The 26823-nt window shown below is 39.8% G+C and overlaps 2 protein-coding genes across 3 annotated transcripts; one reads left to right on the top strand and one right to left on the bottom strand.

Annotated features, from left to right (window-relative positions):
- Nucleotides 1-5957: 5957 nt before the first annotated feature.
- On the bottom strand, nt 5958-9429 carry LOC124145404 (perlucin-like). The gene is made up of 4 exons (XM_046515156.2): nt 9274-9429; nt 7972-8060; nt 7381-7474; nt 5958-6243 (listed from the first exon to the last, which is right to left on the bottom strand). Exons 1-4 carry the CDS (start codon nt 9326-9328, stop codon nt 6023-6025), a joined length of 459 nt encoding a protein of 152 aa, XP_046371112.1. The 5' UTR covers nt 9329-9429; the 3' UTR covers nt 5958-6022.
- A 1512-nt stretch (nt 9430-10941) lies between these two features.
- On the top strand, nt 10942-22911 carry LOC124145387 (perlucin-like). 2 transcript variants are annotated; one of them, XM_048395508.1, is made up of 5 exons: nt 10942-11064; nt 18872-18960; nt 19647-19740; nt 20220-20414; nt 22773-22911. In XM_048395508.1, exons 1-5 carry the CDS (start codon nt 11010-11012, stop codon nt 22784-22786), a joined length of 447 nt encoding a protein of 148 aa, XP_048251465.1. In that variant the 5' UTR covers nt 10942-11009; the 3' UTR covers nt 22787-22911. The 2 variants fall into 2 exon arrangements, with proteins under 2 accessions (XP_048251465.1, XP_048251464.1); XM_048395507.1 differs by lacking the exon at nt 22773-22911 and having other exon boundaries at nt 20220-21495.
- Nucleotides 22912-26823: the final 3912 nt, after the last annotated feature.

The raw sequence follows: 26823 nt of genomic DNA, 5'->3' as shown, positions 1-26823 counted from the left end.
ATGACTGAAAAGCTGAACTGTAACTCAAGGTTATGATAAGAAGAAACCGAATATATTCCCACACAGCCATGCTCTTGCAGCATGTAAATGGGATAATTTTAACAGCGTACTTTTGTAAGCGATTCGATAAGTTAAGTATCGACTAGAGTGAGTGAGTATGGTTTTACGCCGCTTTTAGCAATATTCCAGCAATATCACGGCGGGGGACACCAGAAATGGGCTTCACACATTGTACCCATGTCGGGAATCGAACCCGGGTCTTCGGCGTGACGAGCGAACGCTTTAACCACTAGGCTACCCAACCGCCCCTAGTATCGACTAGAAGCTTCTGTGCACACACCGTTCACTGAAATATGAAATCGATTTGCTGATAACGCCTCCATGGTGACAACAGCATGTACTACAGTCTCCAAAGTCTCACCAGTAAACAATTAACAATGACCCTTTGGATCTTTCGATATGTGCATGTTTTATTGATTTTTACAGGTGAAGATTGCATATTTTTGGCACGGACGACAATCTACAAACTCAAAACTGATTGTTGTCTGGTTTTGATGTTTTATATTTACATCTTAAACATTGCATCAGTTCATCCATAAAATATTCGTCGGTGAGTTGACAGAGGCAATATTTAACATGTAATTGTGAAACGTCTTTAAGATGAAGCGCTCCCATGTGAAACTGTATACATGTTTTATTGAGTTTACATTACATTATTTTGCCATACTACTTGGCATTAAGGTTGAAAGTTTCGATCATTTAATCAATTTGTTTGTCTTTCAGTAACTGGAGTACTCCTTGATTGATTATAACATCTCAATAGTCACAACAGTATGTACCACAGTCGCCATAGTAAACAAGTAATAAGGCCACCTTGTGGCATTTTAGAGGCTTATATTCAACAAAGAGGGCTGTCCCCAGAAATACTTTAGAAAATGAACACATGTGAGAAACTACGAGAACCATGTCTTGATTTGCAAAATAGATTAGATAATGCAAGTAAAGATTACATCTTTATGAACAGGGGCTGAGGAAATTTTGATAACAGTGTGCAGCTGCACATGACAGAGTCAGATTGTCATGCGGATTCGGAAGTGGTGTTGGCTTGTAACATTTGTATCAACTAAATGCCCCTTTATGTTCATGAAAAGGGTGTCAAAATGCACCATTCATAACTGTAGCATCAGTCAGATTGTCATGCGGATTCAGAAATGGTGTTGGCTTGTAACACTTGTATCAACTAAATGCCCCTTTATGTTCATGAAAAGGGTGTCAAAATGCACCATTCATAACTGTAGCATCAGTCAGATTGTCATGCGGATTCAGAAATGGTGTTGGCTTGTAACACTTGTATCAACTAAATGCCCCTTTATGTTCATGAAAAGGGTGTCAAAATGCACCATTCATAACTGTAGCATCAGTCAGATTGTCATGCGGATTCAGAAATGGTGTTGGCTTGTAACACTTGTATCAACTAAATGCCCCTTTATGTTCATGAGAAGGGTGTCAAAATACACCATTCATAACTGTAGCATCAGTCAGATTGTCATGCGGATTCGGAAGTGGTGTTGGCTTGTAACACTTGTATCAACTAAATGCCCCTTTATGTTCATGAAAAGGGTTTTACCGTGTCAAAACACCATTCATAACTGTAAAATCAGTCAGGTTGTCTTGCGGATTCCGAAATGGTGTTGTAACATTTGTACCCACTAAAAGAACCATTCATGACTGTAAAGTCATTTCTGTGTGAGATTTGCACTACCAGGCCTGAGAATAGCGTTGGTACAAACAGTCAAAAATCATTTGCTTGTGACTTGAAGACCCTATTATAGCAAAGTGCTTAGATGGCTAAATCAATGTCGACGGGTTCAAAAGTGCAACAACGTTTGATTCTAGAATCTGCAATACAGGCGATGCGTTTAGCTTTGTGATGGATTTTCGGTTCAACGACCACGCCTCTACAGGTTTGCAAATGACCATTTTGCCTAAAATTGCCTCACAAAAACTTGACCGATTTGGTGGAGAGTCATGGTGTGGGGAGCCATATACACACGAAGAGATCAAAACTTGTGCACGTACATTGGAATTTAACAGCTATTTGCTACAGGGATGACATTTTACGGCATCACATGGTTCCCATTGTTGGCCATCTGAGGGACATGTCTCAGTCAGATAGTGACAAGTCACATACTGCACATGGCACTGTTTACTATCTTCAAAATGAGAAGACGACACTTCTCCCATGACCTTCCAAATAGTCCGATCTCAACCCCTTGATTTACAAGTACATCAACATCAACATAAATACTACACAAGGTAAAAACACTTGGTCAAACTGTGTAAAGTGTAGGCAAGATGTTGAAACAGTTTGATAGGTGTCCTGATGCGTAGCTGTCTCATAACAATAGGTCGTGCCCAGCGGGGACCTAGTTTTAGAGAAAATTTGTACACACTTGATCACAAATGTAATTTTCAGCATCAATCAATTTGTGAAATTAATATTTACAGAATCGATCTTCTCATTTTGGTTCCCTGGTTCTTCCTACAAACGCATACATTATATATTATTCATTATAAGTATCACATTCATAAATACACCATATGCTCATGAATCATTAACAATACCTTGTGCTTTTACAATCTAATTTCAGTCAATTCATTTTCTCTGAAGATGAGTTTATAACTGCCTGGGAATTCATGTAATCACAAGTCCGACCTCGAACACAGATAAATGGAAGATGGTGGCCATAATTTGCAAATGGGTTCAAAGCTGGCCCTCCTTGACAAGGCAAGTAACTGGCCGGGATGAATCTTCAGATGTCAAGGGGCTTATGTCCGACCCTATGATGAATACTCCGACCTCAGAAATAGCAAATACAGGGTTAATAATTCAGTGTAAATTGTTCATTCATGTCATATATTGAAGGGCTTATTAACACTTTATTCACAAAATAAACATCAATGAATTAAACTTACCTTCAAGATGATTGGTGATGTAAATCCTGCTGGGGTATGGCTCAGGAAGTTGAGGCACCATAAGTCCTCATCATCCCTAGTGAGTGAGTGAGTGAGTTGGGTTTAACGCCACTTTTAACAGTATTCCAGTTATATCGCTTTGGTTGTTGTTGGCTTATAGCCTGTGCGGGTTTTAAATAATATTGTTATGATAAACTATCTTTGATATGGTTTATATATATATTTATAGCTAAAATGGATAGAATTATCATTAAACCGCCCGCACGTTATCAGAAATTAGCGGGCCACTGTAACTTGATAATGCCCTCATATTGCTTGACGACGGGCCATTATCAAGTCCGTTGTTATGTGTCGTCATAGGGTAGAGAAAATGACGTCACGTACTATAATGACGTCATCTGGTTTGTTCTATGACGTTTCCATATTTGTAAAATGTGGTCAGTGACATTCGTGTTGATTGCAGTAAATGTTTCAAAACCGATGTTGTTGTTTCTTTTTATTTGATAACAAATTCCATTCATTTTAGCTATAATAACGGTAACGCTCTTTTTCAGGGCATTATCATTTGCAGAAGCTCTCGGTCTTTTCAACACGAGGCAGAAGCGTCTGATGGGAGGCAGATTGTAATATAGCATTTTGCTTGGGATGGTTGAGATGACATAAGTTAGTGAGAGTGAGGTAAGCTGTGTAGTCATCCTAGAATGATCTAATTCAGCTTTCAGGATACAGAGACGCTTCTAATACTGCTTGAACTGAGCACTGTTTTTGTTTAGTTAACTAGTCTCAACATATTATTTTTTAAATTATCTTACATTTGTTAAACTGGTTATTACGAGTCTCACAGTGTGTTCCTAATCCGTCACAGGGACTTTTTTCAACAGTTCAAATGAACTGACCTATGCATTGCACCACGAATGACAGGATCCCAAAGTTGAAAATCGGACGACTAATCAGCAGCATGAGGAGAATGTCATCCGGGAGGGGAGTTGATACTCCAGATACGAGAGGTTGAATCTGGTTGGTCAATAGGAGAGGCATAGAAAGGACATATCTCGTAATAGCCACTGGTCTTGCTACGATCCAGCCCAGGAATTCCAGCCTAGTTCGGCAAGGGTGGAAACTGGACTTTTAAAGTCAGTTAACTCTCTTGCCTCGGGAAGATAGGGGAGTTGATACGCCAGATACTGATTGCAGCGTCAGTGGTGATTCCCAGGTTGACACTGATCTCCCACAGCAAAACGTGACAGTCCGATTCAAAGTATGATCTGGGGACAAAACCAGTGAAGATCCGGGTTACAATGGGTCCTCAGCAACCCATGTTTGTCGTAAGAGGCGACTAACGAGATCGGGTCGCCGGACTCGCTGACTTGGCATGTCATTGTGTCCCAATTCCGTGGATTGATGTTCATGATGTCAATCACTGGATTGTCTGGTACGAACTGCCCTCATATAGCTGGAATATTGCTGAGTGCGGCTTTGAACAACAAACAAAAGCTGATATTTTTCAGCATTGATAAAAGGAACGTTTCTTCGAATAACGCCAATCAAACGTTACTGCTCGCTAGTGCCAGCTTAATTAACTGTGTGATAGAAGAACCTGGCATTCTGATTGTCAGTTTACTACTCTCTATGCCTTGTTTCCATCAATGAATAACACCAGGTATTCATTAATGTAGCACTTATCTGAAAACGTGGGTGGTGCTAACTAATGCTCAGTGGTATATATATTTATATGTTTCATATGGACCTGTTTCTGACAATCTTCGGAGGGTGTTTTCATTTCAGAATGTTTTGACAAGGGCCCGTTTTAGGCATAACCAATAATTACGTACACGATAACAGTAGCACATTATAAGTGTTTTGTGTATATTTTTTCAATGCTTTTTTTGTATTATTCGAAAATGGTTTGATTTATTTTTACCATCAAAACCATGAACCTTCTTTAGTGATGATAAAAGTTCATGATAACTTAATTCGACTTTATATGTCAATACATGCATTCTATTAGTATCATAAAATTCATATCGAATTTATTGATATCTAAAAATCGAAATTGTTATATCAATAATAATTATTCATTCATTCTACATGTTGCTATAATGAATACAGATTCCCAGACGAAGAAGGGACTTCAATCGCAGACCTTCCCTACAGGTACCAAATAATTTATTACTTTAATGATTTCTGTTCTCAATCCAAAATCATGAAGATCAACACAGTGTTCTTTGCTCCCTCGCCGTGAGTGCTAAACGTGCACCCTGAGTCGTCCACGTCGACACGTATTGCGGGTGAGGTCACGTTGACTCTCATCTCCCTGTCTGCCAAATCCTGATAACTCAACCCAAAGCTTCCTGTGAAGGCTTACTGGATCAGCAACTGATATTTGTTTTCTGTTGTTCACCAAACCTTCCTGTTAAGACTAAGTGGACCTTCTGATCTTTTCTACTGATGTTCACCAATCCCCCTCAGCAATAGGCTCACAGTGACTCACTACGTCCAATTTAACCCCCCTTTTATATTTTTTCGAAGCATCCTCAGAAAAACATTGTTCGCACTTAGATGCTCTGATACACTTGAAAATCAGTTAAGCTCCTTTCTTTCATATATGTTTAACCTTCCATGCGACATTGATCTAATTTTGACACAAGTGTCCAACAGCCAGGTACATTTGAAACCCACGAGCACGGGAATGGTGGTTACAAAGCTAGAAACATAATCGTGGCGAAGCGGGATTCGAACCCACAATCAAAGGTTTCTGGCGTGCCCAAGTGACGCATCTCTACACAGCGAATCGCGGCGCCTAAGACGACTGGGCCACCCATGACCCCTTTCAGGAAAAAAGTTACATTACACAAGAACATAGTAAATGGGACTCAACATTTTCAAAGGTGTTTATTATCTGATACAATATGGATGAAATTGAATTCAGCAAATCTTGTTGCTAAACACCATTGTATGGAAGAATCAAAACAAAACACAACTTAACTTAATTCCCACGTTTATTGTCAAACAAACATGATCCGTGTGTCTGCCATGTGGAAATTATTTAAACTTCTGTTTCACAAATAAATTGCAACTTCTTGTCACAGATATAATCATTCCATCTGTAGTGATATGACTGCCTCAACTCCAGGCAGTGTTCAGTCCTACCATAAGCATTGTCAGGCTGCCCAGGATTCCAATTTGTGTAGGTCACAGGATGGTGTCCTTCCCACAGCCACCTTCCCTCTAGGATCAGATCCGTGGCACCAATCCAGTAGTGGGGACCTGACAGATACGTATTTTAGATATGTACGACTGAAGCAGCATTTAGTTACAATCATGGTAGTTGGTTACTGTCGTCAAGAATGCTGCTGGAAGCTGTGGGCACATGACATCCAGAAAAGGATCAGAAAAAGTTAGCAACATCTGTGTTGGGTCAAGATCAAAATGACGGTCATTCATAATGTGTCCTCGCAATCACTAAAATTCCCTCTTATGTATATAAGCTCTTTTGAATGGCAGGTAATATGTGCCTTTCTTCCAATGAGTATGCCATATTTACGTTTTTATAATAAATTCACCCACATCAGGTTTGAGAATTACCCTGGGAAAATTAATTGGATACCTCTTGGTCAAATACACACTCAAGGCCATAGACTCAACAATGCAAAACACCCAATCTGTGCAACTGCCCATTGCCCAGTGCACGCAAAGTGCAAACAATTATCTGCTCATTGCACACAATGGGCAGTTGTTGTGAAGGAAAAATAATTCTCCAAATATTTCACGCAATGGGCAACTAGCTTGCTCATTTCACGCAATGGGCAGGTGATTGTTCTGGCCAATGCACGCAACTGAAATTGGTATTGTTTTACATGTTTTGTTATTAATAAATAAAACTCTACTATTAAGTGAATAAACTGTAATAAATAACAACCAAACAAATATGTGATCTTAAAAAACTTCTAAAATAAAAACACATATCAAGCAGTGTTATCTGCATATAAAGAGTCTCTGAATCACATCACCGCTCAGTTCACAGTTCGCACAGGAGATGATGATATGAAGCTTCGGGGGATATGGGCATACTTGTCTAACCGTTTCTTGTGCGTCTTCTTTTCACCACCATGTTGAGTTTCTTTGTGAAATAACTCGGTGAATAGATCGTTATAAAATAACATTGTTCTTTTTGACTTCTTTGAATAAGATTTTAAAACACAGACACGTCACTGTCCATTGCATGCACTGGACAAGCTGTATTTTCCATTGCACGCATTGGGCAGTTGCGTAGACTGGGTGTCACTGGGTATATATGCTGCTCAACCTTTCCTGTACGCCGAGCAATATTCCAGCAACCACAACTTTTGAGGTAACAATGAGCATGTTTTTTCAACGAATGTTTCAAAGAGTGTGACGCCTCACCTTTACCATGGCGGCTTGCATAGCCTCTGATGAAACTGTCCTCATCCCTGCTCGTTATTATCGCAAGGTGGCTCCCGAAATACCGACAGTAACTCTGAAAGGTGATGCACATTTGAAGGATCAAATGAAATTATTGGTGTTATATTATAATTTTTGTAGGATAAAATTCAGTATTAAAAATACATATTGACATTAATAGTCCGCCTAACAATATACTTGTATTGACAACACAGTAACATGACAAAATGTTGACCATTTGCTCTCAGAAATCATAATAGAAAACGTGGCACTGACAGAATTGTTTTGAGTAGCATGGCAATTTTAATCAGGGAATCAATGAAAATTGCCAGTAGACAAACTAGACACCCTTTTTGAAAGAAAATAAAGTTAACCTGGTAAGTGTCTAATCTGCTTTTGCTATATGGTAGCATGAAGAAGAATGTTTTTCCTAATTGGTAAGATACCCTTTGGACAATTGTATCGTAGATCTGAAAAACACAACATATACCCAATCAGAGGCTGCAGTGAATGTACAAACCTTTGACAGTTTTTCATAATTAAAATGACTCACAATTTATATTAAAAACTTACAGCAGCTTCTGGAAATGATCCTCGCACATTGGAGAACCAGTAACAGGAGCGTCCGTGTTGAATAAAACCCACTGGACAGCGAGACTTCCCTTCAACAACAATAGCATACTCAAACGTTGCAAGACACATTTCAAGCTTGCAATAACATACTCAAACGTTGCAAGACACATTTCAAGCTTGCAATAACATACTCAAACGTCGCAAGACACATTTCAAGCTTACAATAACATACTCAAACGTTGTAAGACACATTTCAAGCTTGACATAACATACCCAAACGTCGCAAGACACATTTCAAGCTTACAAAAACATACTCAAATGTCGCAAGACACATTTCAAGCTTGCAATAGCATACTCAAACATTGCAAGACACATTTAAAGCTTACAAAAACATACTCAAACGTCGCAAGACACATTTCAAGCTTACAATAACATTCCCAAACGTCGCAAGACACATTTCAAGCTTGCAATAACATACTCAAACGTCGCAAGACACATTTCAAGCTTGCAATAACATACTCAAACGTCGCAAGACACATTTCAAGCTTGCAATAACATACTCAAACGTTGCAAGACACATTTACCAATGGCTCATGGTTAGAAACACGATCAAACACATGGTGCCGTACATCGACGCGTGATTCACCCCTATAGTAAGAGCACACGCAATTCTCTTGATTATTATATTAAGGCAATTTGAATTGATGGAAGATGGCTGGTCAGGGCGAATGTAGCAGTACGCACTCAGCAGTATTACAGCTATATGATGCTGTTGGTTAAATAATCGAGTCTGGACCCGAGAATTCAATCCTGTGATTGATATCATGAGCATTGATCCACTTAATTGGGATACGATGACATGCATCAACCAAGTCAGCGAGCCTCACCACCCGACAAGCAAAGTCGCCCTTTATGGCAAGTTGAATACCTATTCGGATTGGGTAAGTGCCTTAAAAGTAAGTGCCAGTGAGTAAGGAGGAGTGAAATCTCCCTGTACTAGTCATAGGAAAGGATGACATGGAGCATTGTGACGACAAGCAACGAGTCATATTCTCTGAATATTATCTGGTAGAGAGTCAGTTAATCTATTTAGCCTAGTCGAGGGAAGAATCGTCCACGAGTGAGTTTGCGGGTTGACATTTACATCACTACAGAACAAAGTATACGTTTACCAACGTTCATAGTAAAAGAGACATTAACAAATAACACTTTCTGTATAAAACCATTGATAGATGAAAGTAAATACAATCTACATAAATTTATGAACTTTGAGAATCGTCCATCAACAAAGCCAGCTGTTACCTGCATCTGCTAATGTCAGCATCGACAAGAAGACAACGAGGTGAACAAGACGCATGGTTCTTCTGATCTAACCCGCAGTACACAGCTCAGTTTCAGACTTGATCCCGCACGTTGTATTATATACGTCCTCGGAATTATGAATGTGTCGTCAGCATAAAGCCAAAAGAGTATATTATCTCTAAACCATCTATGGCTTTCACGCTTAACCACGTGTGTACTCTCACGGCAGCAGATGTTAGTTCTATCATTGATGACTGCTGAGGTGATATTTGAAATTCGAGAACACTGGTTTATTTGCCACCAGTGGAAATATAGATCACTGCTGTATATTGCAGATGAAGTGTGGTGGTAAATTATAGACTTTACAGAGGCAGTCGCGGACGCGGACGCGTGTAGCAGCGCAAAGTAAATCCAACTTCGAAGTTCAGCAGTGCTCCTTCATGCGGGTGTGGTTATGTATTGTTTCCCCCTCTAGTTTCATATAGGTCTTCAGCAACCAATGCTGGCCGTAAAAGGCGACTATGCTTGTCGTAACGGAATCGGGTAGATCCTGATTCCGGGTTAGGTTAGGTCTTCAGCAACACATGCTTGCTGTAATCGGCAGAGGCGACTAGCGGGATAGGGTGGTCAGGCTCGCTGACTTGGTTGATGCATTTCATCGATCCCAATTGCGTTGAACGATGCTCATGATATCAATCACTAGATTGTCTGATTCAGACTCGATTATGCAGAGTTGCTTGACTTGGGCACTCCACAAACCTTGGGTTCTAATCTCGGTTCGCTCTGATTGTGTTTCAAGGTCTCTCAGCACCATACCCGTGCTCGTGGGTTTCACCGAAGTGCTAAACGTGAGAGACCTGCATCACTTCGGGCTTTCCTCCCACATTAAGCTGACACGCCGTGATATAACTGGAATACTGTTAAAAGCGGCACTAAACCAAACTCACTCACTGTTTGTATGAGTAACTAAACACGGTAATGATAACAAAACAAACCCACGTCGTCTTTACCATAATAACACTTACATACTCACCACCAAAAGAACGCGAACACCACACATGCTGGTTGATATATGAAGAATTACTCAAATTCAAGCTATATTAGATTGGTTCGATGCACAAACATACTGTTATGTTGCGTTAACCGACGGTCATGAACGCATCACTTGTGACGTCATCGATCAATGACTTGAGGTGCACCATTCGTCTCGTGCAGGATTATCGTGTAAAGTTTGGAAATCACATGCAGCATATCGTGATAACAATACATACACGCTGTCTTAAGATTCTCTGGTTGTTAGTTTTGTCATTATGTGGTGCACATTGAAAACATCTCATCTTAACGTGCATACGTCTCTCTATGAGTCTATGGTTCTATATTATAAACCATCTTAGCCTTTGGAAAATTATTTGTCATTTTCAATTTCACACAAGCTGTGACACAACACTTGATTATGGTATAACGCCTGATACCCGTGACTGAGATAACGGCAAGTGCTGCAGTAACAATAACCAGGGAGGTGTGAAACCCTCATATCCTATTGTCAGCAGGTGTTTGTTCACGGATGTACATTAGCTGGCGCTGATATGCAATACCTGTATGTGTTAGGTCCTTGATCATATACCTGTGAATATGGAACACGTTCTCTCTTTTCCCGGATCTTCAAACTTTGTTGTAATATTCGAGTTGGCGTGTCCCTGTCAGATTGCAGCTGTACACGGCTGACACCCAGAACCATGCGGCTCCAGCTCCTGGCTGTACTTCTGTGCTCACTGGCATCAGCTACTGCAGGTAACTACTTACATTTATACATTGACGTTAACAAGTGAGGGTAGTATTTGGCATGTGTCAGTTTTTTTGTTTGTTTTTTTGTTTTTTTGTTTGTTTGTTGTTGTTTTGTGTGTGTGTGTGTGTGTGTGTGTGTGTGTGTGTGTGTGTGTGTGTGTGTGTGTGTGTGTGTGTTGTTTAACGCAGCACTCAGCAATATTCAAGCTTTATGACAGCGTTATGTAAATATCGAGTCTGGACCAGACAATCCAGTGATTGACATCATGATCATCGATGTACGTTATTGGGTTACAATGACATGCATCAAACCAAGTCAGCGAGCCTGACCACCCGATCCCGTTAATCGCCTTTACGACAAGCAAAGTCGCTTTTTACGGCAAGTATGGGTTGCTAAGACCTATTCTATCCCGGATCTTCACGGGTATGGTTCTTAGTAAATACAGGGTAACGCATGCTTCGTTTGGTTGGATTGTTGTTTTACGCCGCAGTCATCAATATTCCAGCTATATGATGGCTGGTAACGCATGCAGTATATGGCCTTGAGGCCTGCTTCTGAATATAAATATAGACAAAACGATTGTGAATTTCATATCGGTATTGCAGAGTGGTAAGGTTCTCTTAAACAAAAGCAAACTCTAAGCCACTGTCTCAAATTCTAGTTTTGAACGTTTGCCCATAATATGTGCTCCGATTCTGACATTTATTATTTCTATCTTTGCACGTCTTGTAACCATAGTAAATGATGAGAGCATTGCTAACTGAATGACAGGTTGCGCACAGAAACAATGGTGAAACATCGGTCAATCGTGTCATTTTCAATATATTCATACATGATAATCAGGTCTTTGAAAGGCATTTAGAAGTGATACACATAAGGAAGAGAAAAAATGGATGTCAACTTCTTTATTATGAGAAACACAACGTTTCGGAGAATATGCTTACTCCTTCATCAGGTGAATTGCATGAATATATTATTCTCTTCTTTATATATGATTATGTTGATTACAGCATCTAAACGATAAGATCGCCTCCGTAGTCTAGTGGTAGAGCATCCGCCCGGAGAGCGGAAGGTCCGGGGTTCGATCCCCGCCCGCGTCATACCGTTAAAAGATGGTACTTGTTGTTACCCTGTCTGTCGCTCGGCATTAAGGGGCTAAAACAAGAACTGGTCGGCTCGGAGTCAGTATACTGTGTCTGAGTGGGATGTTCATGTTAAACTGTGGCATGGTATCTCATTGAGCTAGCACTATAAATTGGCAGCAGTCCGGACTAGGACAAGCAGCCACATAAACACACACACACTTACATGCGCGTCGCTATATAAGTGCAATAATCTTGGATGTGACGTTAACCCCCATTTCACCTCACCTCACCTCTTAACGATAAGTCCTATATTTTTCTCATAATTCTTTATCTTTTTGTACGTACTGAATTAGTAAGTCGTTTCCCCTCCCACTTGAACTCAAATTTTAACTCCTTGTGACTGGTTTCAATAAGCATCTACTTTGTTAATTTCTATTTATCATCTTGGCTTGACATAACGAATAAGGTAATGATCCCAGCTATTGTGTCACTGAAATATGCTCATGAAATTCCGATTCCGATCCGATTCAAAACATAATCACTACACCGGCCTTTTTTAAATACCCATTAATCAAAATGCATTCTACAGTTAGAAGTATGTTCCGTTTTTTAACATAATGAATATTGACACGGTTGCGATCTTTGTATCTTTTTATTTTCTTTTTTTTCGTTTTTATTCAGTATAAGACTGATTACAGGATACTAAATGTTTACCTGTTGTTCTGCCACATGACAGTAGGTTAGTTGATCCGACTTCAATACAATACAATATAATACTCATCTTACATTTCTGCTGTAATAACTGAATAAGTTCGTGGAACCTGTGGAGGCGTTTACTAATTCTTCTGGTGAAGATAAAATACTTAAATATTAGGAATACATACCTTGTTATTGTGGAGATAGGTCACCAAAAATGAAATGATTAACTTTAAATCAACAGTTCTGGCTAATCTTTGTATCTTTACAGCATAATCGTTGGTGTCACCAACGTTGGTTTGCTGTTTAACGCCGCACTCAGTAATATTCCAGCTATATGACGGCGGTCTGTAAATAATCGAGTCAAATCCAGTGATTAATATCATGAGCATCGATCCACGCAATTGGGATCGATGACATGCATCAATCAAGCAAGCACAGTCACCTTTTACGGCAAGCATGGGTTGCTGAAGATATATTCTACCCCGGAATCTTCACGGGTAGTCACCAATGTAAAATCGCTGATATAGGCAATACAAATAGTAGTAGATGCCACACCTTTTTTTTAGAACACACTGAATTATATCACATCATGTGCATGCAATGAGTAGCAACCTCAGCAACATTCGAGAAACATTACATCCAGGTAAAGTGCATCATTCGAAAATAGTGAAACACGTTGAAACTCTACACGGACGGCGGAACAGTGAGTGAGTTAATATTTAAAGTCACAGCGGCAATATTTCAGCCATATAGTGACTAAATCAAGTTATATATTAATACATAGAGACAGTAAAATCTGTCGATAAAGGACAGTAAAAACACTAGACTATCACAGATGTAGATTTAAAACTAGCATATCAGAATAAAGTTCATAACAATTCAGTACAGTACACAATAAAAATGGGCTATAGATCACCAATAACCAAAGGTAGGTCACCATACTAGGTACCATGGGGACTTAGACGGCGGAACAGCGTTTTCCTCAATTTGGGTCAATTACCCCATCAGCGTTCAAAGCAGAACACACATCACTTAAGCTGTTAGGGCAAGGGTAAGAGACCTCCATCCCTCAAAAGTGGGGTCGCTTTCTTGTGACGGATTAGTTACCCCGTTCCAAATTGAAAGATAGAATACAACACTAAAGCACAGAACCAACTTAAAAATCAGATTGTCACGTGTCAATTTCCAAATTGAAACAATGAGTTCACCGAGAAATCTGTACACAGAATAATTCAGGGTGAACACGTTTTACCAGTAACAATTGTATTATGAAATGAACTAGGTTTACATTTCAGTACAAACTATTGCAAAATTATTACATCGGTAGTACACAGTAGAGCGGCAGTACAAAAAATCAAGGGCAGTACACTAGCGATGGTAGTATAAAACATGAAAGTAATGGAAATAATATTCATCCAATAGCAACAGTGGTCAAGTGGTCAGTGGGTATCCTGGGTGAACAGCAATCTTCACACAAAATCTGGTCTTTGTAAATTGTGAGATGAGATGAGTTGTGATGGCCATGCTCTTGCCAACGTATATAGTCTAAATATCTTCATGAATTTTCTATACAGTGCTGGACGAGTCTAGCAGTACTAGAACATTAAGAACAAGCATCTAAATATAGTATCGTCTACACTACTGCTTACATTAGATAGTACTATATTCCTGACAACTCATTATTTGGCAAAATACACTACCATGAACTTCTACTGAATCGCAGCAGAAACAATGTAATACAATTACAACATGAATACTATCTTTCAACGTCTTTTGGTAATGACGAGGCCGGGGTTCGAACCTCCCACCTTCTGCAGGTTACACATGTAGTGTGTGTACTAGTGCATACGTGATGCAGTGGAATGAAACTTTAGCGTAAGCATGGTGTTTTCACGTACACTTATATGACTGGAAGTATATTAATCTAACCTGATTTAAATAATATCAGCTATATTTACAAGGACGTTTCAGAACTGGGAGGGAAAAAGTCACATAAAAACATGTATGTATGTGCACGTGCATGTATATTTTTATGTGCGATGTGCTCATGTGGTCATCTCCATTTTGTGAGACACCCCCATTTGTCAGACAGCTAAAAACAACAACTTTTATGTTTGAGGGCACATCAGGTGTGTAATATATTCCCTTAAATTCGAATAGACTAGTCCTGTCGCCAAGACTGTCTGACAACTGATACAAAAGAAAACAAAATTCATACAATTTAGTTTTTATTCTTGATTTATTATTGATTTATTTTGGAATATATTGCTCAGTTAAAGAAGTTTTCCATTATAATATATATATTTAATACTCATCCGTGAAGAGATCACCTGTGTAAAAACATGCAGCGGTATTACACATTGTTTGATAACATCACGTGCACACGGAACTATTGTTGGCCGGCCACATGATAAATCACATGACCTAACAAAATGGTTACCGTCAAAATTTACCGATTCTCACTAGGGCGTGATTATTAAATACGTTTTGTTCAGATGAATTCTTATCTGATCGAAAAAGTAATATGTTTTAAATATACGAATGAGAAAATATTCATTAATTAGAAATAATAAATGACATGAAAATTAAAGTACATATAGCAGACGATGAATATATCGTCAAGTGAATGATCCTATCACAATGGCAACCTAAGCTATAAAAGTAAACGATTGTGTCCAAATGGATGGTCATGTATAGACAGGCACCTTAAAACCAAATTTTACGGGAAATCAATTAAGCCCCATACAGAGTTTGCCCATGTTAGGGGGGTTATGAAAACCAAACAAAAAATTCTAAAACAAGAAGGCCTCGGAAACTTACCTATGCGAACGCAGTCAGAACGACATAGACACATTATGGAAATCCGGGGAATTAGGTCTCGAAACTCCCGAGTCCATTTTGAACACACTTTGGTGGCACAACGCAACACATTCAGTTTGAAAACAGACTGTCATCGGGGGAATGCGGTCTCTGCCTGCGGTCATGTGACGTTGTGACCTTGCCCTTGTCAACGAGCGATTAAACTTGTTGTGTTATTGTTTTCGAAACATCACCGCAGTTTCGCAGTTAATTCATTGAAGTAGATTTGTTGTGGAAAATAGGCGTGTTCGGGTGTTTTCCCCAATGGAATTGCTTAAATTCCCATAATAAAGTTGCACTTCACGATGACTATTTACATGACGTTGTATTCATACGCATGACCTGATTTGAACTCAGGAGCGACTTACAGAGTCAATCAGCTTCTGTTTTAGGTAGGTACAAATGACGAGTAATAAATAAAATACTGAACTCTCTCCCGTGTAAACCAAATTCGCTCACAGCAAGCTTCCCCTTCTAACAATACCAGTTGTATTTTTCGGGTGGTACTCACCAAGCCCCATCTTACAAACTTGGCTGGGATTGGCAGGGTCTGGGTCATATAATTATGAGTGGAGGGGTGTGTGGCAGTTAAATATTCCACTGTCTGGCAACTGGGTGTCTGGATAATGGGAGAACATCGCTCGTGTGATATATTCTCCGATAAGCCTTGGGGTAGGGGAAGGGGTTAGGTTCTGTACAATATTTTTATGTATCTGTATTTCTCAAGTGCTCCAGATAACCTGCGTATTTGCGTCATGCGAATCACCATAGCCCATGCGAGTTGTTTATGTACACATACGCATGAAGAAATACGATAACCCTATAGTATAACACCACTGTGCGTCATTGCCCAATGTTGCTTTTAGGCTTGAGTACACAAATGTTTTTACAGATCTTTTCGTACTGTTTGTTGGTTGGTTAATTGTTTAACGCCGTAATATTCCAGCTATATGACGGCGGTCTGTAAATAATGGAGTCTGGACCAGACAATCCAGTCATTGACATCATGAACATCGATCTACGTAATTGGGATACGATGACATGCATCAACCAAGTGAGCGAGCCTGACCACCCGTCCCGTTAGTCGCTTCTTAGGACACGCACAGTCGCCTTTTACGGCAAGCATGGGTTGCTGAAGCACTATTCTACTCCGGATCTTCACGGGTCCGGCTGTTTCAGTCAATCCAACTGCACCTCCATCTCCTTTCATATGGCCATTGAATTGTTCACGTGTTTGACCTTGTGCCACAACAGAGAATGTCCGTTTACTCTTGTGTGTCACTAATCCACCGGAACAATAATCGTGGTACAGCGGTGCTCGTGCTCTACTGTAAGAGGGACATATCTGTGAAAAGCAAGCCATTAATAGGACAAGTGATGGTGCAAACTTTGGAAAATCTGCTTTTTGAATTGCACCCACCAGGCACAATATGCAACGTTCTTGTTCAAGAACAAGGGGCCAGTAGTGAAACAGGGGCTGACCAGCTTACTTCGGTGCACACCTGTTTCTGAAAGGATCTTCTGTGATCATTTCTGTTTCCTTTTATTGCACATGATGTAGGAATCAGCAAATCTGCCTGAGGCAATTCCAGCAGCACAGATTACAGTTTTCCATCTGTTTACGTCTGGGCAGTTTCTGAGAATCCCGAAAGCAACTATTTAAATATGTAAATCTACCAAACATGATAAGGAACTTCATCAAATATTTCAGGACAGGTCCTCTGGATTGTTTTAGCAATTGTGTATGGTGGTTCATCCAAGGCACGCACATGCATCTGATGAGGATTCAAATGCTCAATACCCTTTTTAACCACATTAATTGAATGCTGTATCATAGCAACAGGGTGTGCACATTCTAGAACATTGGCATGTGGGCAATTGTTTTTGGAGCATATGTTTTTCTTGTTTTCCCAGTACTTCCTTCATGTGATATAAACAGTTTTACTCATGGTATGGCATTGTGTTAACACTATCTACATCTTGGGTGAAAGGTACTTTTAAATGAGGCACATAATTACCCATCATGCTAAAACAGGACCTGGAGTCATCCCATAGGTGACATCCATACCTTGTCAACTTGCTGACGGGGTTAACCTCTTTGATCATGTGGAGAAGGCGTCCGACCTCGGATCAGAATGACCGTGGTTCGAATCCCACCACGCTACTCGAAAACTTTATGGCTGCTACAATTTTTCCATCATAAGGGATCAATATTTTTAAAGTTTCATCACTTTTTAACAATATCAACTCTCATTTAATTCTCAGTTTTTAGAAATATAATTGTTAAATAAATTATGTTAAATAATTCTGAAATATGTGTTTTGTTATTAATAAATTATCTTTTTTAATATTAGTAGAATAAATTGGATAACTGGGATTGTTAGTGGCTGTATCCTCGAAGGGGGTTGAAAAGATTGTCCCCCGGAGATGGTACGTAGGACCACATCATTCAAAGCACACTTATTACTGCCAAGTTTTGAATCGTCACATATATGTTGTTTTATATTTTGGTTAAATTTGTCAATAATCGCCAACACAAGTAGGAATGATGTAAATCCTGTTGTAGCATGGGTCCATGCAGGTAGCAAAAGTACTGTTCCCATGGTCCCTAGTGTGGTGATCGCCTTTCAGCTGCTGGCGAACTATAGCCTTTTTTATATGTGTTTTTTGATGATAGTTATTTTTACATGCTCTAAAACTAGTTTTAAACAAACCCGTGATATTCTAGTTATTGTACGGTCCTTTGACGACAGGATTTTTTAGTTTCAAATGCAATTCGTGTATAACATTTGACAGTCACGATATGGCTGAAATATTACCGATGTGACTTAAAATATTAACTCACTCACATTATGGCTGTGACATTGGCGGCCAACGTGGGTCTGAGCACGTTCATGTTACATTTTAGCAAATAAAGGCTCTGTACCCTACCACGCGGCTCGGGGTTTGCCTTCTGTTGATGGACAAGTATATAGTATCCAACAGGTGACACCCTTACCTTGTCAGCTTGTTGATGGGGGTTAACCTCTTTGGTCATGTGGACAAGGCGTCCGTCCCGTCAAGGTAATCGGGACATTTTATGGCTCCCCTTCTTAATTCCTTATCAAGCGGGCTAATGTCGTGGTGCGTATCTGCCTTAACGACACTACTGTTTCTCTTGTTCTTCCAGGTACACAGCCTTGTCATCTTGGGTTTATACAGCACAAGGCATCCTGCTATTGGTTCTCCAACATAAACGGTTCATTTGCTGAAGCAAGCGTTAGTAGTTGTTCTTACCTGAAACGGGCGGTGGAGTAGCCAAGTGGTTAAAGTGTTCACTCGTCACGCCGAAGACCCGGGTCCGATTCTCTACATGGGCGCAATGTGGGAAGCCCATTTCTGGTTTCCCACGCCGTGACATTGCTGGAATATTGCTAAAAGCGGCGTAAAACCACAATCACACACTCACTCACTCTTACCTAACACAAGTTCCATGTAGAGATAACCCTGTCAAAAATCTGAAATGATAAAGCAATGTTTCAAGAATATAATTACTGAGCTGGAAATACTTCCAAAGCAGGGCCTAAAGAAGGTAAAGGCAAACTTTAGGACAAAAACACTAATCCTGTTTGAGAAAGTGTAACTATAAAAGTGCTTGTAAAGTCCATAAATTATATGTAAATACCTAAAACAACAACTATGCTCTAGGCACTTCATGCCAAGGTACTACACACGGAACATGGCGTTGCTATCCAGTGTGTGGCAAGTATGACAGTTAAGTATCAAATACATGCGACCAATCACGCCTGTGGGAAATTATCATCAAGTCATTCGTAGCCACTGAGGATAAACAATGCCCTACTTGTCTTACTCTGTGTATGTACTAGCAATAAATGCCTGGATTATAGTTGCATCAAGTGGATTTAATACATTCGAAGCGTCAGTGTATTTATATAATATTTCAGGCTTACTGTCGCTACATGGAGAGCCACCTGGCAACCATCGCTAACAAAGATGAGGACGACTTTCTAAGAGGCCGCGCTATCAGAAGGGGAAAAGGTCATCTTTTATAAACATTTAGAAATCACCCGCCATATTGAAACATTTAGGGAATTAAGGTCCATATGTCGAAATAAAATTTGGTTCAGGTGAATTCAGTAGGGGGTTCAGGATGGGGTTAAACACACTTGTTTGCCATATGATAAATGTTCATATTAAGTTTTGTTTTTAACTCGGACTACACTCAAAAGTTATAACAAAGCGCATTAAAGTGGCTGAAATCTTACGTGGATGTATGTCACAAATTGTACGAAAAGATTCAAAATTGAAAGGTGCTTTTGTAAAGTCAAATTATTACTAGAAGTCATATAAAGCTAAGATTTGAAATTTTGTATCATTTTAAATATTTTTTATTGTGTATTGCAACACATATTGGCATACATGCGTACCTACTACTACAATAACGTGGTAACATTTTCAACCCTCATATGATTGAATAATGGTATAACTTCACTTTAGTAATAATTTGGTATTCACAGCTGAAAGTTACTGGCTTGGTGCGACTGATCTGAACCTGGAGGGGAGATGGCTGTGGGAGGGACGGCGTCCTATGGTCTACAGCAACTGGTCTCCACATCAGCCTGATAATTACAAGGGGAGAGAACATTGTCTGGAAATGAGACGGTCCTATAGTAATTATTTATGGAATGATGTTCCATGTTATGCTTTCAATGGTAAGTCGCACTTCATTTGCGAAAAGGAAGTCTGATGTCAGTCAGTAACATCTATTGAAGTCAGTGGTCAAAAAAACTTCGACTGAAACATGTTCCAATGTTGTTTTTAAAGGGAGCGAGTGAGTCGGTAGGGGTTGACGCCGCTTAATTTGTAAAAATATACAGCAAATGTTTTGTGATGTTTACAAGAAAACAATACATGACAAACTGGACTTCTTCACAAAAAACATCTTTGTTAAATTGGGAGATTTAGGCACAACGTAGGCCTCCGACTGGTCACCAAGGAAGTTTCTCTTCTTGTCAATCTGATGCTCTATGAATATGAATTGGAATTTATTCTCGGATTGGCAAGGTCAAAACAAGGCAATTGGCCAAGGAGTTTAACTAAAGCTTCAGGTAAATGGATCGTCTGATATCGTACAGTAACGGTCAAATAGCAAGTTCTCTTTACCTGATTTACCCACCTGAACTAGAAATGAAGGAGACCTGTGAGGGCGCATCCTGTTTCATATTTAGATCCATGCATAAAGATTCAGTGTGACAAAACACTCTTTACAAGACACGAGGGATAACTTCACCTTCAAATAGGCAACCTTCCCTTTATGCGAGCAATATTTAAGCAGCCCCAGCGTTTGCTGTCTACATTTCACAACTTCTGAGATACAATCGAGCATGCTCTTTCTTCAGCCAGTTCAAAGAACATCATACGACTCTTGCACAACTGTTGTTTGAGCAATGTTACAACATCCAAGGCCTCAACGTAAGCCAGGGCGACACAATCTGCAGCAATTACGTCAAGTTCACCGGGGGAAGGGGCGGTCGGGTAGCCTAGTGGTAACAGCGTTCGCTCGTCACGTTGAAGACCCGGGTTCGATTTCCGACATGGGTACAATGTGTGCAGCCCATTTCTGGTGGTATTGCTGGAATATTGCTAAAAGCGGCGTAAAACCATACTCACTCACTCATCGGGGGAAATGTACTTGTGGTCATTCTGGTCAGTGGTGGACACACTTAGTACAAGGCTGACCCGTGAAGATTCCGGGGTAGAATAGGTCTTCAGCAACCCATGCTTGGCGTAAAAGGTGACTATGCTTGTCGTTAAAGGCGACTAACGGGATCGGATGGACTTGTTTGATGCATGTCATCGATCCCAATTGCATGGATCGATGCGCATGATATTAATCACTGGATTGTCTGGTCCAGACTCCATTATTTACAGGCCGCTATCATATAGCTGGAATATTGCTGAGTGCGGCGTTAAACAATAAACCAACCAACTTGTACAAGGTTTTACGACTGTTATGCTTGACGTAACTGTCACATGCAAAGACTCAGTTTCCTGTTTGAAGAACTGACTTTGTGATGTCCAAAGCACATCTACTATATTTGCCCTGTTTTATATCGAACTACGTACATCTCAAAATGCATTCCAATGGTCCTGAGGACTATCGAATGTTAAGGACCTGACTATCCCTCAGGTTTTCAATGCGGATTTGCGTTCCAAATTTCTACGAGCAAATTATTACATAATATATAACAGTCAAAGTTCAATGTTCTGCAATCAAACATTTCAAAGTTATGAAACTTTATTGCCTTGCCTCTGTCCCAACAGCTACAGTAATGCGGCCAAAAACACTGAAACCCATTTAAAATATGACAGCAAGCTGTTTAGTTATTCAGTACTTTTGAATAACGAAAAACAAACCAGCACCCGGTTCATAACTGTAGTTTAATGTACAGCCTTTGAAAAACGAACCCGGTGCGGGCTTGTTTTTCGATATTCGAAAAACGAATAACGAAGCGCTGCTAACCTCAGGCCCCTTGAAATGTGGGAGATTATTCATGTTCCCTGATTAGACATATTCCCTTTAACATATACGAAGTGTCACGAAGAAATATTGAATGGTCCATGAGCAATGTGACAGATGGATAGATATTGTAACATCTGTTGTGTCGACGTAGGCAAGTGGCTTTGTTCGAAATATGCCTCTGTTTACCCAGTAGGGATGGGTACCCAGTAGGAGGAAATGGAGATCGCTTTTAGTCTTCTAGTGCCGCACAGGATGCTTGGGTTGTATATTCCCCAGAGCTGAGGATGGAAATTGACTGCACAGTGATTAAGATAATAAGAGCTAGAATGGTCTCAGCGCATGTAATGTAGTGTTGTTTTGTGTTGTGTTGTGTTGTGTTGTGTTGTGCGGTGTTGTGCTGTGCTGTGCTGTGCTGTGTTGTGTCGTGCGGTGTTGTGCTGCGCTGTGCTGTGCTGTGCTGTGCTGTGCAGTGCAGCGCAGCGCAGTGCAGTGTAGTGTAATAAGGAAGGAATAATAATTAACCAATGACATTTTCAGGTTTGTTTAGATGTTGAAGCCTGATGTCTTCGTACCTTGCCTTTTACTGAATGTGGATAGTCTAGTTCCGTGACTGCAAGAGGCAATAATTGTAAAGGGACCTTGTGAATAAACAGCTTGATGCCATCTACAAATACCTGAAACGTCAAGCAGAAGTTAGCATTGTTAATAATTCAAAGTAAACAGCTTGATGCCATCTACAAATACCTGAAACGTCAAGCAGAAGTTAGCATTGTTAATAATTCAAAGTAAACAGCTTGATGCCATCTACAAAAACCTGAAACGTCAAACAGTAGTTAGCCTTGTTAATAATTCAAAGAATCCTGACACGGTTACATTAAAAAGCCAGAAATCCTGTGAATCGGCTGTCATCACACTATGAACCGGTTTTCAACAGAAGTCCATTTCACTTTCAACTATCAATAATCATGCACACATGACAGTTATTTTATTATTTGCGACGACGTTTCAGAGCTACTTCTTGCACCTTCATCAGTTGAATACTGAGTAAGTACAAAGAGTTAATATGTATATATACCTGATGATATGTTTACAGAACACAGGGTGGGATAAATGTACAAAGATAATGTAATTACAGAACCAATGAGATTAATTACATATATAACAATATGATGGCGAAGCTAATAAAACATGAAAATGACGGCCCTGACATGTCCTGGGTGTGCGGCGATGAGTGCAAGCGCTTCAGAGCAGACAAACCAAGCAAGGGTATGGAAGGTGATACCTAGTTAAAATTTGCTACTGATGTTTTTGCAAAGAAACAATGTATTCATGACATATTGGAATTCCATATGTTTATCACTGCAGCGTGAGTTATAGAGTATTTCTCTGTTTACTTTTAGAGATTGATCGAACCCGATCAGAGGTTTCAAATAGCATTAGCATCCCACTGTTTCAAGTAACTGCATCATTAAAGCGGAGAATATTTATGAGAAAATGCTTGTCCTTTAAATACTGACATAGGAAGGTAATGTTTTTGGGACGAAATTTCCAAATTCCAAATCCATTTTGAAAATACAGTATGCTCATTACGCATTAACTGCCTCCACAAAATATTACGTGAAAGTTTATGGATAACGCATCCTATGAAATATAGTTTTTAATGTCATCTTCATTTCTAGGAAGAAGTTTCGATGATTACCTTAAAGGCGCCCTCGCCAAACAGAACATCTAGCTTGAATTCTCTGTTGGCAAGATTTGGGCCTGCTTCTGCCTCATGTGAGTTAAACGCGCCACCTCCTTCGTAGCTTCCATACGTTATCAATGGAGGAACGTCTTACAGATTAACAGTAATCTCTATCGGCGCAACGTCGCTGTTACCAAGGGAGAATTCACACCTTCAAAATACAAGCACATACACTTCACAAAATATACAGTTGAATCTCGTTGTGTCGAACTGGTGGAGACCTAGAAACAATGTTCGAGATATCCAAGTTCGATACATCAGGGGAATTGTATACTTAATTTGGATACTTGGGACTCCCAAATGAATTCGAGACAACCGTGAATTCGACACATCCAAATTCGACATAACGGGGTTCGACTGCATTTCCTTACAAGCATGGAAGAAAAGAATTGTGTTTGTATCACACTTTAATGGTTGGTTTTCCCTGTTTGTGTGGACGCCATTGACGTGAACTGTTCAAATAATTCACAAAATAATGTACTCAACAAACATCTAACAGATATAAATTTGCTGTACATGGAATTCACCTGAGAAGTCAATCACCACATATACAATCTGTTTAAAAGACAAAATAGGAATTTCAAGTTTTTAAGTTCTAACAGAAACGAGCATTACACCAAATATGATTTTCGTTGTATACTGACATAAGAATGTAATCGCCCTGGCTGTTATCGTTTATGTTCTGGAATCGTGTGTGTACGAGGATGTGTCTGTGATGCCTGAGGCCTTGGAGAACTTGTGTATCTATCAACATATGTGCCGCCATGAGACAACGAATCTGAAGTTGTTGAAAAATAAGATATACTTACTCAAGTGCATTTATGTTTGGAACACAGTGGAAGGTTACATTGGCCCCAGCCGTTAGGCTCTCATTCAGAAATATGGTCCTCTGTAGAAACAACTCAGATATTTCAGAAAATATGCAGTCGTTTAACCTACAATAGTTCGACGTGTGAGTTTCGACCCTAAACCATACCAGGACCCGCCGATCCTGTGTTTGATTTGCCCTAATTATGGTTATTGCTTGGGACCATCGAATAAAGGTCCAAGTGTTGCTTCTTTCAGAGTGTTCCGCGTGCTATTAGATAACACAGCATTATTAACATGAAGTCTTCAAGGTTCATATCCGTTGGACCATCCAAAGATGTATAAAGGTCTACGAATTGTTTCATTCAGATAGCACAGCATTATTAACATGAAGTATTATTTATTCAAAGCACCATGAAACTCACTCAGGATTTGTTCCAACGGTGACTATGATCGTGGCATCTGGTGACATAAATACTGACTAATTTAGATACCTTTCACTGTCTTTTTTCACTATCTTGGAGTATCAAGTCTCCACTTCTTCAGTTTAAAGCTAACTTAAACATGGTTTGAATGTTTAGAGCGTCATACGACTCTTGCTCAGAAGTTGTTTGATCAAAGTTACAACAATCAAGGCATCAGTAAAGCTTTCAAAATATTTTATGGTAGACATACGAAGTACATTTCCAAAATTGACGCATCAGTTGTATATGGCTTCTTGTACTGGACCGTCCTTATCTCAGTTTTATAGTGCTAGCGCACTGAACTGCCTTGCCACAGTTTGACATGGATACCCTGCACAGCCCAATTGTACTCTGAGGTGGCCAGTCGTTGGTTTTGCCCCTTAATGCTGAACACCAGTCAGGATCATGGCAAGTACAAACTTTTATCATCGGCCAGGGGACCGAACCTAGGTCTCCATCCACTAGATCCTGGAAGCAGTTTCTTGGTCGAGGCCAAAATGTAGGTATGTCTACTTCTATTGTGATAAATGAACCCAGTGAGTGGGCGAGTGTTGTTGGGATTAATACCACTATTACAGTATTTTTTCATGTGTCTTTATTGGACACTTTACTAACGTAATTGCCATAGTAATTGCAACAGTAAAGCACTATTGCAATGTCATTATAAACAATTAAAACAATTCTCAAATGAAAGTGATCCTTTCCAAAATCATAAAATGTACACACTACCTTTGGTTCAAATCAACAGATGACTGGGGAAGTTGGTGCGGAGTTACAGGTAGCTCCGGTAATTGCGATGATAAACAAACGGTTAATGTGATGATGATGATGTGTACTGGATTCGTATGGCTTGACAGTAAAATCCAAATAAGGTATACATCTGCTTCATGTGGATATTGATCGAACATAAGACATGAAGCTATTAAACAATATTGATTTGTTCTTTGTTATTTTGCATTCAATATTAATTAATCTGAACGAGATCATTTATCTGAATGAAAATGTAAATGACATAGATAATGTTTCTTCGTATCTCTGAGGATGAGCCAGGGAGGTTGATGAGCCTAGTGGTTAAAGCGTTCGCTCGTAACGCCGAAGACCCGGGTTCTATTCCCGACATGGGTACAATGTGTGTAGCCCATTTCTGGTGTCCCTCGCTGTGATATTGCTGGAATATTGCTAAAAGCGGCGTAAAACCATACTCACTCACTCACTGACTGATGATGAGCTGACCAAGACAATTCTTATGATGACATCCAGTTTACAGTTTCCGTTTCGTTGGAAAGAGAAAGAGAAAGAAAGGATAATATACAAATGTTCGGCTCTTATGTTCTGTTGCAGCTCAAGAAGCTTACTAAAATAGCAATAGTCAATACAAGTGAATAAATAACTAGTCTTGATTATCCGCAGAAACAGGTGAGGTGAGGTGAAATGGGGTTTAACATCGCGTCGCGTCACGATTATTGCACTTATAAAGCGACGTGCATGTAGTGTGTGTGTTTGTGTGGCTGCTTGTACTAGTCGAGACTAATGCTGATTTATAGTGCTAGCTCACTAAGATACCATGCTGCAGTTTAACATAA

This window comes from Haliotis rufescens, unplaced genomic scaffold (assembly GCF_023055435.1).
Source record: "Haliotis rufescens isolate VD_foot unplaced genomic scaffold, xgHalRufe1.0.p SCAF_14, whole genome shotgun sequence".
NCBI classification, from domain to species: domain Eukaryota; kingdom Metazoa; phylum Mollusca; class Gastropoda; order Lepetellida; family Haliotidae; genus Haliotis; species Haliotis rufescens.
Note: the sequence above shows the minus strand (reverse complement) of the source record. Positions and strands in the feature narration are given on the sequence as shown.

Coding starts and splice junctions, on each gene's coding strand:
- LOC124145387 (XM_048395507.1), top strand. CDS start 11,010: ATGCGGCTCCAGCTCCTGGCTGTACTTCTGTGCTCACTGGCATCAGCT. Junction 11,065..18,871: donor ACTGGCATCAGCTACTGCAG/GTAACTACTTAC, acceptor TTGTTCTTCCAG/GTACACAGCCTTGTCATCTT. Junction 19,741..20,219: donor CGCTATCAGAAGGGGAAAAG/GTCATCTTTTAT, acceptor TGGTATTCACAG/CTGAAAGTTACTGGCTTGGT.
- LOC124145404 (XM_046515156.2), bottom strand. CDS start 9,328: ATGCGTCTTGTTCACCTCGTTGTCTTCTTGTCGATGCTGACATTAGCA. Junction 8,061..9,273: donor GCTGACATTAGCAGATGCAG/GTAACAGCTGGC, acceptor TTGTTGTTGAAG/GGAAGTCTCGCTGTCCAGTG. Junction 6,244..7,380: donor TGCAAGCCGCCATGGTAAAG/GTGAGGCGTCAC, acceptor CGTATCTGTCAG/GTCCCCACTACTGGATTGGT.